Source organism: Salvia splendens, chromosome 2 (assembly GCF_004379255.2).
Source record: "Salvia splendens isolate huo1 chromosome 2, SspV2, whole genome shotgun sequence".
In the NCBI taxonomy this organism is placed as follows: domain Eukaryota; kingdom Viridiplantae; phylum Streptophyta; class Magnoliopsida; order Lamiales; family Lamiaceae; genus Salvia; species Salvia splendens.
This window is the reverse complement of record NC_056033.1, coordinates 5,480,418-5,495,201: the sequence shown is the minus strand read 5'-3', so window position 1 is coordinate 5,495,201 and position 14,784 is coordinate 5,480,418. Positions and strand designations below refer to the sequence as shown.

The 14,784-nt window shown below is 37.4% G+C and overlaps 2 protein-coding genes across 3 annotated transcripts; one reads left to right on the top strand and one right to left on the bottom strand.

The window, feature by feature from the left end:
* Positions 1 to 1,127: 1,127 nt before the first annotated feature.
* Positions 1,128 to 6,196, bottom strand: LOC121785239 (ERBB-3 BINDING PROTEIN 1-like). Of its 2 annotated transcripts, none has more exons than XM_042183625.1 (10): positions 6,058 to 6,196; positions 5,844 to 5,943; positions 5,567 to 5,651; positions 5,298 to 5,447; positions 5,053 to 5,206; positions 2,296 to 2,511; positions 2,027 to 2,163; positions 1,862 to 1,953; positions 1,599 to 1,778; positions 1,128 to 1,512 (listed from the first exon to the last, which is right to left on the bottom strand). In XM_042183625.1, exons 2-10 carry the CDS (start codon positions 5,932 to 5,934, stop codon positions 1,433 to 1,435), a joined length of 1,185 nt encoding a protein of 394 aa, XP_042039559.1. In that variant the 5' UTR covers positions 5,935 to 5,943; positions 6,058 to 6,196; the 3' UTR covers positions 1,128 to 1,432. The 2 variants fall into 2 exon arrangements, with proteins under 2 accessions (XP_042039559.1, XP_042039565.1); XM_042183631.1 differs by having other exon boundaries at positions 6,045 to 6,182.
* Positions 6,197 to 14,129: 7,933 nt separating this feature from the next.
* Positions 14,130 to 14,689, top strand: LOC121761997 (protein SLE1-like). Its single transcript, XM_042157721.1, has 2 exons — positions 14,130 to 14,244; positions 14,463 to 14,689. The coding sequence occupies exons 1-2, from the start codon at positions 14,130 to 14,132 to the stop codon at positions 14,687 to 14,689; spliced, it is 342 nt and encodes a 113-aa protein (XP_042013655.1).
* The last annotated feature ends 95 nt before the right edge of the window (positions 14,690 to 14,784 follow it).

Genomic DNA, 14,784 nt, shown 5'->3' with positions numbered 1-14,784 from the left:
TACTTTAGTTTCTAGTTTCGTCCCTAAATATTTGTGTAATCTTTAACTGCGCACATCATAAATGTTTATTTATCTTCATTCCAAAAGAATATGCACTTTGAGTTCACCACGGATTTTAATATAAAATTGATAAAGTAATAGAGAGGTAGAGAGAAAATGTAATTAAAGTATTGTTAGTGTATAGTGAGTCTCACTTCACATAGAAAAGAGTTTTCAAAATGCGAATAGAAAAAATTATTTAATTGTGGCATTTTGTATTTTGCGTGAAGAAAATTCAGTGGGTCGTCGGATTGATATTAGAAATTGGTAAAGAACAATATCTAATAGAGCCAACGACTCCGTGCATTATTAGAAGAGGATTTCTTTTCTAAATAAATAACACACGTGATACAAAACAAATTTTAATGATGAATTATTGCCACAAAAGTAAACTAAACCACGGGAATCGTAGTCCATTTAATTTTGAAGATATTCATAACCACCACATTACCTAATTTACATATGACCTGAACATGTTCCACAGCAACCACAACATATGGATTTGCAATCATGCCTCATGCCAAATGTGGGATACTTAAATTTATGTGTTTTCATGTGCCTCTCACATGTTATTCCATAGTAGTGCTAGAAATTTTATATATGAAGCACGCCAAATACGAGCCTAATTATTTAATAAGTATTTTGTTTTTATATTAATAGGTCAACTTAAATCAGTTAACTACTAGTAAAGTAGTAATAAACAAAATTTCATGTGGAGAAAAATAAGTGATTATCAAATTATATAAGATCATTACAATCAAAATGATTTTGACGTATTGGAAATTGAATTTTTATAGTCAAACATCTCAAATACATATAGCCGAAAGAAGAGAACAATCAAGTACGTCGTACTTTATAAGACATTTTTTCCAAGTAATAACGCCAAACTTTCAATGTAGGAGGAGTAATGAACTGATCATTTTTACATAAGAAAATAGCATACAAAAACTCATTGATTTGTAATTTTAATCTTCATAGTTAATAGTAAGACACTTTTTCCATCTAATAAGCCGAGAGTTTCAATGTCAAAAGGAATAATGTGAAACTATTATTGATAATTTTAAGAAACAAACAAGCGTAAAAAATCATTGATATGTAATTCTAATCTTCATTTGAGACCTATGAATAATGTTTTTTATACCAAAAACAAGAAAATGAATACAGTAAAAAAGGTCGAGAAGCTGTGTGCAAATAAAGTCACATTTCAAAGCATCTCAAGTAGATTTTTCACATTCATGACTAAAAGAGGCCAAAATTTCGTTCCATGGCTAAGATAGATAAATGAAAACAAGACCTTTCTCCTCTTTCTTCTCATGGAGCTGAGTGTCATTGTTACTGCATCCAATGGCTCAGCAACAACTCTATCTTGGGATGTATCATATGTCTTGAAAGCTTAGGCAGCTGCACCATTGGTTGTCTCATCCATAGGCACAGCAGCATCAGTTGTTTCTTCAGTTTTATCTCCTTTCTTGCCTGCAAAATATAACACTTTAACAAATTAACATACATAAAATAAATAATGGAGAAGATTCAGTCAAGATTTTGAAATCAATCTTAACCTTTCTTCTTCTTGCCACCACCCTTCTTCTTTGTCTTGGTCCCCAATGCAAGCCAGGCTTTGATATCAGGATCATCCACTGTTTTAGTGGGCTGCAGCTCCTGCAGTGGATGAGACGTGACCCGATCGGACCCATTTGGCATTAGCAAAACCGTGAACTTGATGTGAGCAACCAGATCACCTGTAAAAAGTAGAAGAAAATAAGCTTTGATAGAAGCTAGTACACCACATATGGCATTATAAAAGGATCCAATCAATCCATACCAGGCTTCTCATGAAGTACGGGATATGGCTGTAAGAGGTCATGATTCGTACATTCTACTAGACCCAAACGAGCACGCTTCTCATCCAAAGCCCTGTCACAGAATCATCCTACACTTTAGAACTGAAAGTAGCATGCAAGTACAACATAAGCTAAAGATCACATACCTAGCAGAAAATGGCATGATGGGGAACTTCTGACTAATCTCACCAAAGATGAACCGAGAAGCTTTCATTTTTAGGTGATAATTTTTGTCAACTGCTCTCTTATATATCGTTGTCTCCCTCTCGTCCAACAATCTTGGCTGCAAAATTAATACAATATCCCACGTCTCATCTCAAGGTGATGAATAGAATGATTTGAGGACAAGGTGAAGAATAGAATGATTTGAGGACAAGGTGAAGAAAATGGAAAGCATCCAAGGAAAAATAATTACCTTGCCTTCACCAGTACTTGTTACAATGTCAATGGCATACACCTCATTCTCCTCGAATTCTGCATCATCAACTCTTGTATCAAGGCCTGGGACATTTAAAACTACCTTGTTCGCATCAATAACATATTGCTTCATTTGATGACTCAAAACTCCTTCAACAATCTTGCAGTCATAAGCAGCAGCAACTTTCTGAATGGCATCCGATACATCTTTGTTCTACCAGCAATGAGAAAACGTAAATTCGTTAGAAACCATATAATGTAGGCAAATAAAAAAAAGTCAAATAGTCAAACCACATTGTCAACAACAAATTGAATTAGAAGCCATATAATTTAAGAAAATACATACTGAACTATCAAAACTTTAGACAAAAGCACTCAGTCACAAAATGTATCTATAATTGTTAATTATTTTGGCTACATAACATTACAAGACTGCATAAATATCAATCTCAACAAATTATATGTAGCGTACATAAATATTGGCAACAGGGAAAAGAGGAAATCAATATAAAATTGATCACATGGCAAAGTTGCCATTACCATACCCAACTAAATAATTATCTGAAGTCATTTAGAACCATTTCCAACTAAGACTAAGAAGCAGAAATTAAACAGTAATAAATAATTTTTTTAATTATTATAAGTATGATATTATAGGCATTCACAACTTGATTTTTGAAATTTGGCTGAACAAGATTTCAAGACTAACAAGAAGCATGTCAATCTCAATTAATGATATGCAGCCTAACACAATATTGGAAACAGGGAAAAGAGTAAATCAATATCAAAACTGATCACCTGGCAAAGTTGCCCTTTCGATCCATTTTAGTATTGGAAAAGAAACATAGGTAAAAGTAGCAGTTATACTATGACTACAGAGAACATCATAGCAAAGGCCCTTCCCCAATGCTCAGGTGAAGCTGGAACCTTCAAGATATGAAAAGGCTTTTAAAAGAAAGCACGACATCCTATCAGTGTAACTATGACTACAGAGAACTTCATTGGACGAAAAATCCATCACTCAAGAATATTATCATCATGTAGTAAGTCATGCTTTCGATCTAGAATACTAATTCAAAATTATTGAATTTAATCCAACTCAATAGATTGGCATTATATTTAATACCACAAGATTATGTAGTTAAAACCCAGTAATTAAAAGTCCATTGGCTCAACATAGAGGGTTAGCACCTTATACACAGTACCATCAATAATAATGATGTTAAGCCTATATCACTATAGGCAACAGGGAAAAAGAGGAGATTCACAAGATCTCAATCACCTCGGCAAAGTTGCCCCATTCATAAAAATATTAATGCTTAATTACACCTTTAACAGAAGTCCAATATTGGCTCACCATAGAGGGTTAGCACCTTATACACAATATCATCCAATATATTGATGTTAAGCCTGTATCACTATAGGCAACAGGGAAAAAGAGGAGATTCACAAGATCTCAATCACCTCGGCAAAGTTGCCCCATTCATAAAAATATTAATGCTTAATTACACCTTTAACAGAAGTCCAATATTGGCTCACCATAGAGGGTTAGCACCTTATACACAGTACCATCCAATATATTGATGTTAAGCCTGTATCACTATAGGCAACAGGGAAAAAGAGGAGATTCACAAGGTCTCAATCACCTCGGCAAAGTTGCGCCACTCATAATAATATTAATACTTAATTACACCTTTAACAGAAGTCCAATATTGGCTCACCATAGAGGGTTAGCACATTATACACAGTACCATCCATAATATTGATGTTAAGCCAATATCACTATAGGCAACAGGGAAAAAGAGGAGATTCACAAGGTCTCAATCACCTCGGCAAAGTTGCCCCACTCATAAAGTAATACTTATTTTCACCTTTAACAGAAGTGTAAGGTTAAGTTCTGAACTCTACAAAAAACTTGTACAAATTATACACAGTATATAAGAATGAAATCAAAAAATGACACCTATCAGAGTAACTATGACAATATAGCATCATATGGATATAAACCCATAGCTCATTCAGAGTATTCATCATGTAGGCAGGCACATCAATATACATATAAGGTGAAGATCTGAAACAAATATAATCTCAAAAATACATATACATATTATACATATACTGTATCTGTATGAAAATAAAAATTGACACCTATCAGAGTAACTATGACAATATAGCCTCATCTGGATATAAATCCATGGCTCATTCAGAGTGTTCATCATATAGGCGCACAAACAAACATATAGCTCACTCAGAGTATACATCATTTAGACACATCAATAAACGTATAAGGTGAGGATCTGAAACAGGTATAGTCTTAAAAATACATATACAAATTATATGTGTAATGTATCTGGATGAAAATAAACAATGGCACCTATCAGAGTAACTATGACAATATAGCATCATCTGGATATAAAACCATAGCTCATTCAGAGTGTTCATCATATAGGCGCACCAATAAACATACAAGTTAAAGATCAAAATACACTAGTGTCGAGAGTAAATATTCAAATTATACTAGTGTCGAGATGCCTCTCTTGAGGAATGAGGATATAGCGTAATGAACCAAATTACAGAACGATTAGTCAATGATCAAATCTCTAATAGAGTTCATAACATCTCAAATGTTGATATAGCATAGAATAGCAAAGATCAAACACAAAAGTGCATGCATTTACGGGCAAAGAAAAACACTATGAGGGACTGGATAAACAAAATGGGTGTTCAATAAAGCAAAAATAAAAGCTAAAAGTACCTTTTTCCCTGGCCTCATAAGCCTCAGCGCAACTTCTGCAGCAGTATTAGCAGCAGCAATTACATCAGCTGCCCTGCCGGTAACAGGTCCCTCCTGAAGTACATGGGTGTGCGCAACTACAGCGATAAAGCCATCAATGTGACATCCCATATCGCTGCAAATAAACAATCATATCAATACACAATCAGCATTTGTAGTCTCCAAATATACCAACAAGCTAAATAAATATGCATACAGATACTTACATTTTTAAGATATCTCCTCCTTCCAAAACAGACTCATTGCTGGCCAACGGCGAGAAATGGCAAACTGTATTGTTCACTGATATGCAGGTTGGGAACCCGATGCCCTTTTCAATCTTCCTTTTCACATTTTTGTAGATGTTGGCAGTTTGTCTATCATAATAAACAAGAGTGAAAACTCAGGTCGTTTAACCACACATATCATCAAACTATCAATTTCAATATCTGAAATTTTCTCAAATATACAACATAAGGCAAACGAGACTACTCACTCTCTGATGAAAGTATCTCCTTTCTCACAAAGGTCAACAATCTTAGCCTTCGGTTTGCATTCAGACAACACTAATTGCAGGGCCTCTGCATATAACAACAAACTTTTCAGTGACGCAAATTATCAACAAATTCTAAATAAAAATCATCAGCACCTAACTTTACACACATGATGACACAAATACACAACAAAACATACTGAACCACGTAAGTGCATAAATATACAAGCAAACATAATGAACCGTGTATGTGCAATACGAAATGAAGATGAAAACCTACTGTTAACAATTTCAGCGGCGGATTTGTATTTGGTGACGACTTCAGGAGAGGTGAGATCCAGCTCCTTCTCCTCCCGCTCCTCATCAGACATCGTTTAAACCTAGAGAAATACACAATAGAAATAAATACATAAATCAATAAACTATTCTTAAGCTGAGAAGACGGTTAACAAGTTGCGAAAAAAGAAAGTAATCGAATTACGCGCAAAACATACGAATGAAGATTGATGTGCAGAAGTTGGGGGAGAAATGAATATAACTAGGGTTTATGGGTGAGGGAAGGATGGTTGAAGGAAAGAGCTCTTGAGGTCGGCTGTGTTGCAAATTTGTAATAGTAGTGTGCTTTATATAATGTGGTTTCTGTCTGCGAATTGATTAGGGTAGGGTTTTGGAGTGTTGCCCCGGCCCCACCACCCCCAAAATAAGAAACTGTACTGTCTGTATTCCTAAATTTTCTTAATTCACAAAAATGTCACCACAAATATGCATATGTTTTAGCAGTATTAATTCATACGTGAAAATTGAAATGATGAAAATATGGTCTACTTTTGTATCTTGAATTTTTATTGCTCCGTATTATAGTGGAGTTCGTATTTATAATCACGATAATTTATAGCTATTATTTATACTCCCTGTTAGAAATTTGGGTAGTTTGTGTATGTGAGCTGAAGTAAAAAACGAGAGAGACAAGAATTGCGAAGAAAGAATCTTTATTGCATCGAAGAAAGAATTGAAACTGAGCTACAGCGAAAGGAATGAAAAACTAACTCTTTAACTAACTCAACTACTATTTAAGCTAAAGATCTAACGGCTAGTTAAATCGGACGGTTGGGACTTAATCTCCAAATTAACTCTGCATCGGACGGCTGCTGAACACTTGAAGCTTGAGATTAGCTTCAACGATCTCATTCTTCCTTTCTCAAGTTTGATCTTCATGCTAGAGTGTTAGTGTAGCTGAGTTATCATCTCCACAAATCTCCACCTTGATCACTCAACTCACTAATGCTCCATTCTGCACAAATGAACAAGCTTCATGCATAACTCTAACTTGCTCTTAAGCAGTGGCTTAGTTAGCATATCAGCCGGATTCTCAGCCGTGTCCACCTTGAACACCTTCACTTCACCCTCTTCAATCTTCTCTCGGATGAAGTGTAAACGCACATCAATGTGCTTACTCCTTTCATGGTACACTTGATGTTTAGCCAATTGGATTGCACTTGTGTTGTCACAACCAATAGCTACTGCTTCTTGAGTTACTCTAAAATCATTCAGTACCCCCCCCCCAAAGCCAAAAGCTCTCCTTTACTGCAGCAGCTAGAGCCATAAATTGGGCATCAGTTGTTGACAATGCAACAACTGCTTGGAGACTGCTCTTCCAACTTATTGCAGAACCATAAAGAGTGAAGATGTAGCCTGATTGAGATCTTCGAGTATCTAGGTTACCTGCATAGTCTGAATCTGACCAGCCCACCAAAGCCTCTTCTGTTGACTCTTTTTCACCATCAAACAGAATCCCAATATTGCTAGCCCCTTTCAAGTACCTCATTAACCACCTCAAAGCTGACCAATGCTCCTTCCCATGATTTGACATGTATCTGGAAGTTGCAGATACAGCTTGAGCTATGTCAGGCCGGGTGCTAATCATAGCATACATTGCACTCCCAATCATACTCGCATATGGGATCCTCTGCATCTCAGCCACTTTTTCATTAGACTTTGGCTTCTGCTCCATTGAGAGCTTGTAATGTTGGCCCATAGGAACTGACACTTCTTTCACATTATCTAGTCCAAACTTTCTGAGTACTCTCAAGACATAATCAGACTGAGTTAACCATATCTTCTTCCCCTTTATATCTCTGATAATGGTCATCCCCAGAATTCTTTTAGCTGATCCCAAGTCCTTCATTTCAAAGGCTGACTTCAGATCATCCTTGACTTTCTGAATCTCTTGTTTACATGCCCCAGCTAACAGCATGTCATTAACATAAAGTAGTAGGTAAGCCACCACAACTCCACCTTCATGTTTAATGTAAACACATTTATCAAATTTGGAGCTCACAAAACCAGTTCTGAGCATGTGTTCATCAAACTTCCTATGCCATTGTCTGGAGGCCTGTTTTAAACCATATATGCTCTTTTTCAATAGGCAAACCTTTCCTTTATTCTCTGGTCTGATAAAGCCCTCAGGTTGCTGCATATAAATTATCTCTCTGAGATCTCCATGCAAGAAGGCCGTTTTCACATCGAGCTGTTCTAATTCCCAGTCCCTTCTTGCCACAACAGCCAGCAATATCCTTATTGAAGCATATTTCACCACAAGACTGAAGACCTCATCAAAATCAATACACTGCTCTTGTGTGAACCCCCTAGCCACCAGCCTAGCTTTAAACCTTATCCCGTCCTCTGGAGCAGCTTCAATTTTCTTTTTAAAGATCCATTTACATCTAACAATCCTCCTTCCATCCGGTATTTCCACCAACACCCAAGTGCCATTTTTTAACAAGGATTCTATTTCATCAATCATTGCTTGCATCCACCTCTCCCATTCTTTGCTCTGCATAGCTTCATAATAAGTACATGGTTCTGAGTATTCAACTTATTCTGCTGCCAATAGAGCATAGAAAAGACACTCTGAATCTTAATATTTAGCTGGCAACTTGGTGGATCTCCTTGATCTATCTCTGGCAAGTTTCCAATCCATCAGATTCTCTGGTTCAGGTTGATGTTGGTGAGACATCTGATCATTTAGATTTTGATCACTAGCTTCATCAGGCTGGAATTCAGGCTCCACCTCAGTTACAGAAGTGGGCTTCACCTCAATTGCAGAAGCGGACTTTAGGCCATGGGGATGAACTGCGGCATTATCTGCAGGCTTCTTAAATAGTAGTTCTTCTTCCCATAAAACCACATCCTTACTCACAACAATCTTTGCACTACCAAGATCCACACACCAAAGCCTGTAACCTTTAACCCCTGGCTGATATCCCAACATGACACATCTAAGAGCTCTAGGCTCCAATTTTCTTTGCTTCACATGAGCAAAGGCCTTACATCCAAAAGTTCTTAGCTCAGAATAACTACCATAGTTAAACCACCTTAAATCTGGTGTATCACCATTAATGGAAGATGATGGGCATTTGTTCATGAGTTTAACTATTGTGGATGCTGCTTCTGCCCAGAATCTCTTTTCCATCCCCGCAGCCAGAAGCATGCATCTCACTCTCTCCAATATGGTTTTGTTGGCTCTCTCTGCCACCCCATATTGTTGGGGATTCATTGGCACGGTTCTGTGTCTTTTGATGCCTTTCAACCTGCAATACTCATCAAATTCCTTGGACAAGTATTCCAGCCCATTATCAGTTCTAAAACACTTCAAACACACTCCCTTTTCTGCCTTAACCTCAGCACACCAATCTTTAAATCTCATGAAAGCCTCATACTTCTCCTTTAATATGTACAACCATATCTTTCTAGAATAGTCATCAATTATGCTCATATAGTATTTGCCTCCCCCAATGGATTTTTCTTGTGCAGACCCCCACAAGTCACTGTGTGCATAGTCTAAAGGCTTAGAAGAAGTGTGATTACCTTTTGGATAATGTAGCTTCTTGGCCTTGCCCAGGATACATTCCTCACATGGAGTTGATGCTTCATCATTGTCACTGCAGTGTGAGATTCATTTCTTAATTAGCTCCCTCACACTGCCGGTTGATGGATGTCCAAGTCTGGTGTGCCACTAGCTGAGAGTGCTAGATATAATGAGATGAAGTTCTGCACATCCCTTGCTGCAAATAAGTGCATTCAGGTAGTACAGACTCCCCTTTTCTCTCTGCCTTCATAATCAGTTTCCCAACCTTGCGCACTTCCATTTTTCCATCTTCACAAGAAAAAGAGCACCCCCTTCTCTCCAGAAATCCTAATGAGATCAGATTCCTTTTTACATCTGGAATGTATCTGACTCCACTTAGGACTATTACTGCTCCTTTTTCCCCCATCAACTTGACTGATTCAACACCCTTCACAGCACACACTTGATTGTTACCAAGAATAACTGATCCAGTGGCGCCCTCAATGTCATCAAACCATTCAAGATTGGGGCATATGTGGAAGCTACAGCCAGAGTCCATGATCCAGGTCCCAGAGACATCACCATCTAGAACATTCAGCACCTCATTAACTTCTTCATTCCCCACTTCCTCTGTCGAGTTGACACATTTCCCCTCGCTTTCTAACTTCCTTTTCCAGGCAAAACAATCCTTCTTCAAATGGCCAGGTTTCTTGCACCAATGACAAGATCGTGTCTCATTCTGCCTAGATGAAACATTCTTGAAGGGTTCCTGAGGCTTCTTGAACAATTTCTTGCCTTTAAATTTCTTGACGTTGAGGCTTTCTGCACTTGAATCAGCAGCCTTCATCTCACCCTTCTGAAGTTCTTTGGCCCTTAATGCAGTTTGAACCTCCAAAAGGGTGATGGTCCTATCACCACCATATAGAAAAACATCACGAAACTGATCAAATGTTGGCGGCATGGCATTTAGCAGTAGAATGGCCTTGTCTTCATCTCCAATTGAGACATCAATATTCTCAAGATCATCCACCGCCTTATTGAAATCTTCCAACTGCTCCAAGACTCCTCTTCCTTCCAAGAATTTATAAGAGTAGAGATGCCTCTTCATGAATAGCCTGTTTGCGAGGGACTTCGTCAAGTAGAGATCCTCAAGCTTTATCAAGATGTCAGCTGCAGTCTTCTCCTTCGCAACCTCGCGAAGCACCTTATCACCGAGGCTAAGCACAATCGCACTATGCGCCTTAGCCTCTATCTCAGCTTTCTTGGCGGTTGCCTTCTCATCCAAGACCTCCTTACCCTTTCCATCCTTCTCCTCGACCACAAGCGCCGATGCCAACCCTTGCTGGATCAGCATCGCCTTCATTTTCATTCTCCAGAGGGAAAAATCATTCTTGCCCGTGAATTTCTCCGCCTCAAACCTTGAAGCCATGACTCCTCGCAGATTCGCTTCCCTTCTTGAATTCAAAACCAACTCAAGAACTTCCACTACGTCTCCTTCCCACAGACGACGCCAATTGTTAGAAATTTGGGTAGTTTGTGTATGTGAGCTGAAGTAAAAAAAAGAGAGAGAGAAGAATTGCGAAGAAAGAAACTTTATTGCGTCGAACAAAGAATTGAAACTGAGCTACAACGAAAGGAATGAAAAACTAACTCTTTACCTAACTCAACTACTATTTAAGCTAAAGATCTAACGACTAGTTAAATCGAACGGTTGGGACTTAATCTCCAAATTAACTCTGCATCGGACGGCTGCTGAACACTTGAAGCTTGAGATTAGCTTCAACGATCTCATTCTTCCTTTCTCAAGTTTGATCATCATGCTGGAGTGTTAGTGTAGCTAAGTTATCATCTCCACTCTCCGTATTTGAAGTTTTGAATATCATGCTCTATATTAATGAAGAAATAAATAGAATTTTTTTCAAAACCTTTTTTTCTAAAGAATTAATCACTTTATCACTATCTCAGCTGCATATGCACGCATAAATGTACTCTTGTGTGTGCTAGTCATAATATTCATCTATTAAAAAGAGTTAAACTTTTATAATTTGGACATCTCACAGCATTTATTTATAATTACGATGATGTAACTTTTTAAATTAAATATCTGAAGCTCGATCACAAATGTGTACTCTTGTAGTCTTGTGTGCACTCATGCACACTACGTTACCTAATTTTTACTTTTTATAATAATAATACTCTTTGTGTTATTTAAAATTATAGTGCATTTTATTTTATATTTGAAATGTACCATACATTTCTAAAGATGGGAGCATTAATTTCTTTATTTTATTTTTTCTAATACATAGAAATATATTGCACGAAATTGAGTAGCGTTTTTTTTAAAGAATCAATAATGGTTCTTATTCACTCTGTAGGACTCAAACTCTTTAATTTATTGGCTAGAGAGAAAATGTTATAAGCTGTAATTCATCATCATAAAATTGGGTGGTGTTTGATGTGAAATGCATTGCTCCAATTCCAAACTAATTCAGCCCAACTTAAATTAACCCAATCCAACCGGGTTAAATGGGCTTTGGGCCTATAGTTAAAATTGGGGATTAAGGTGCTCGATTTGGATATAAGGAGTATAAATTAGACCCAAAACTTTTTTCTGAGTATATAAAAAGCCTAATAAAAAATAAATTATTTACATCGACTTGGAAGAAAATATTAAAAATATAATATAAGCAAGCATGTAGTAGTAACTAGTGTGCGAGTGCAACCCATACAAATTCAACGGGTAATCGCTTTGTTTTGTGATTATATTATTTTAATAAATTTAATTTAATTGATAGTGTATTTTTAACTATATGAATCTCATAGACGTTCACCAATTAAATGTTTATTTTTTTGTTGGGAAAATTGACATACGTTTTTAAAGGAAGTTGATGTTGATGAGAGTTTCAAACGTCAATATCTAGTTGGAATAATATTTCAATGAACTAATGCAACTAAATGTATCATCTACTTACATTGCAAACCAACCAATAAGAAAGCAAAATATAGTCAGCAGCGCCGCGAAGCCGGACTGCCAGAGCAAATGCGGAAACATAACAGTCCCATATCCCTTCGGCATCGGCTTGAAGTCCGGCTGCTCAATAAGCCCCTGGTTCGCCCTCAACTGCAACTCCTCCTTCGACCCCCCAAAGCCATTCATCTCCGACAGCAACATCGAGATCGTCGACATGTCCAACAACGACCTCCGCGTCAAGAACTGGCTGGCCTCCGCCTGCTTCGACCGCTTTGGATCAGCCTCAGAGCGGCGTCCCCCTACACCTTCTCCGACAAGAACAGGTGATACTAACAAATGCAGAAAATAAAAGATAGGACTACAAAAAAACTTTACACTGCATTCTACTACTATTGACTTGAATTTCAACTTCATTACTACATTCTAAGTCTTTATACAGAGTTATATTATATTCCACGTTACCAAGGAAAGTAAATACTTGCACGGGTAGCTCAGCAAGCCTTCAAAGAGGTAATTGAATAGTAAGGTCTTAGGTTCGAATCTCGTGTTCTTGAGGAACAAACTGAAATTTACCGTGCTTGATGATCCCTCATTACTGTGAGGGGGTTTGAGAATATGGAATTAAATAGGTGACATTTCAGTTTTTTTGGGACTAAATTGGATGGTCTTTCAGAATATGGAACCGGGGCAGTGGCATGCAAATTTTTATTTTAGGGGAATATTGCATTTTTCTCTTATTTCCTCTCTTTTTTCTTATTATTATTCCCACAAAATACAAGAATTAATTGATCAAACTATATATCGAACAAAAGACTAATACGAGAGTTCGGAGGAGTCCGTAACATTATCGATTTGTTACTTCAGTATTCCTACTTTCTTTTGAAAATTTGCTTTAGTGTGTAGAGTAATTTAAACAGATCTTGTTACTTGTTATCTATATATAGTGAACAATTTGTTTCCAGATTATGATTCAATATTTATTTATTTGTGCTCAATATGTTAGTCTCTTGGCAAATTTCCTTCTTTTTGTTTTTTTGCTAAATCATGTAATTCTTATTCCGATTTAAAGTTTTAGTTTCTGACTTTCTGATGCCTGATAATATAAGTCACTGGGCACTAGTTTTCCTAGCAAATTCATATTATGGATCTATCAACATCGTTGACATTAAACATTATATAAAAAGGAAACCGTTGATATAATATTGGAATATCAAACAATATCTACTTGACTAATTTAATAAATTACAGTCAATTTTGGTATAAAGAAAACATAAATACTTAATTAACGTGATACACTTGTAGAGAATAGTCCATATTCATATCAGATAAATTTTGGTTAATATACTAGTCAAATTGGCCTCATTGGCCTCATTTGCTTTAAGAAAATTTCATCTGACTTTTTAAAAAACAAATTATTAATATAGTTAATTTATATTTTCAGTCTATACCAAATTTAAGTGAAAATTGAAAATTAACAGGTGATTATTAACCATGCAAAAAGGAAAAAAAAGTAATCATGCATCTGTGGCACCAAAGTCAGGCATGAGAGGCCGAGTAAGCAACTGCGTGTCGGCAAGGGCCACCCTCTCTCACATGCTTCCGCCACGTCTGCACCTGATGTCCACGTGGCCGCTTCTCCTAAACTTCCATCTTCATTTCGCAGGGTCGGCACTATATATGATTCTCAATCGCCGCCGCCTTTGCTTGCTTATTACTACAAATTAATAACATCTGTTTGAGAGAGAGAGATGGCTTCGGAGCAAGAGCGACAGGAACTCGACGCCAGGGCCAGACAAGGCGAGACGGTGATCCCCGGCGGCACCGGCGGCAAGAGCCTCGAGGCCCAGGAGCACCTCGCCCAAGGTTCATGAAATTCTGTGTATAATATTTCTATTTTGAATCTTATTGACTGTCCATAATTTAATTAAATGTCGTAATTTAAATATTTTTATGTTTATAAAAGTGGAGTACTCTTATTAAGCAAGGATAGTAGTATCTATCTACGATTGAATTAATTGAACAAAGAATGTTACTTATAGAGTAAATGCAAAAAAATGATTGTTGTTGAACATTTACGAAAGGGAGAAGCCGGGGTGGGCAGACTCGTCGCGAGCAGCTAGGGACGGAAGGGTACCAGGAAATGGGGAGCCGAGGTGGGCAGACGCGGAAGGAGCAGCTGGGCAGAGAAGGCTATCAGGAGATGGGGAGGAAGGGCGGCCTCACCACCGTTGACAAATCCGGCGGTGAGCGTGCTGCCGAGGAAGGAATCGGCATTGATGAGTCCAAGTTCAGGACTTCATCCGCATAAATATGTTGTCAATGCTATTACATAACATACTCCTATGATGCATGCATATATGTTGCTGTGTATTTGATTTTATAGTTTAGACTTTGTTTGTTGCG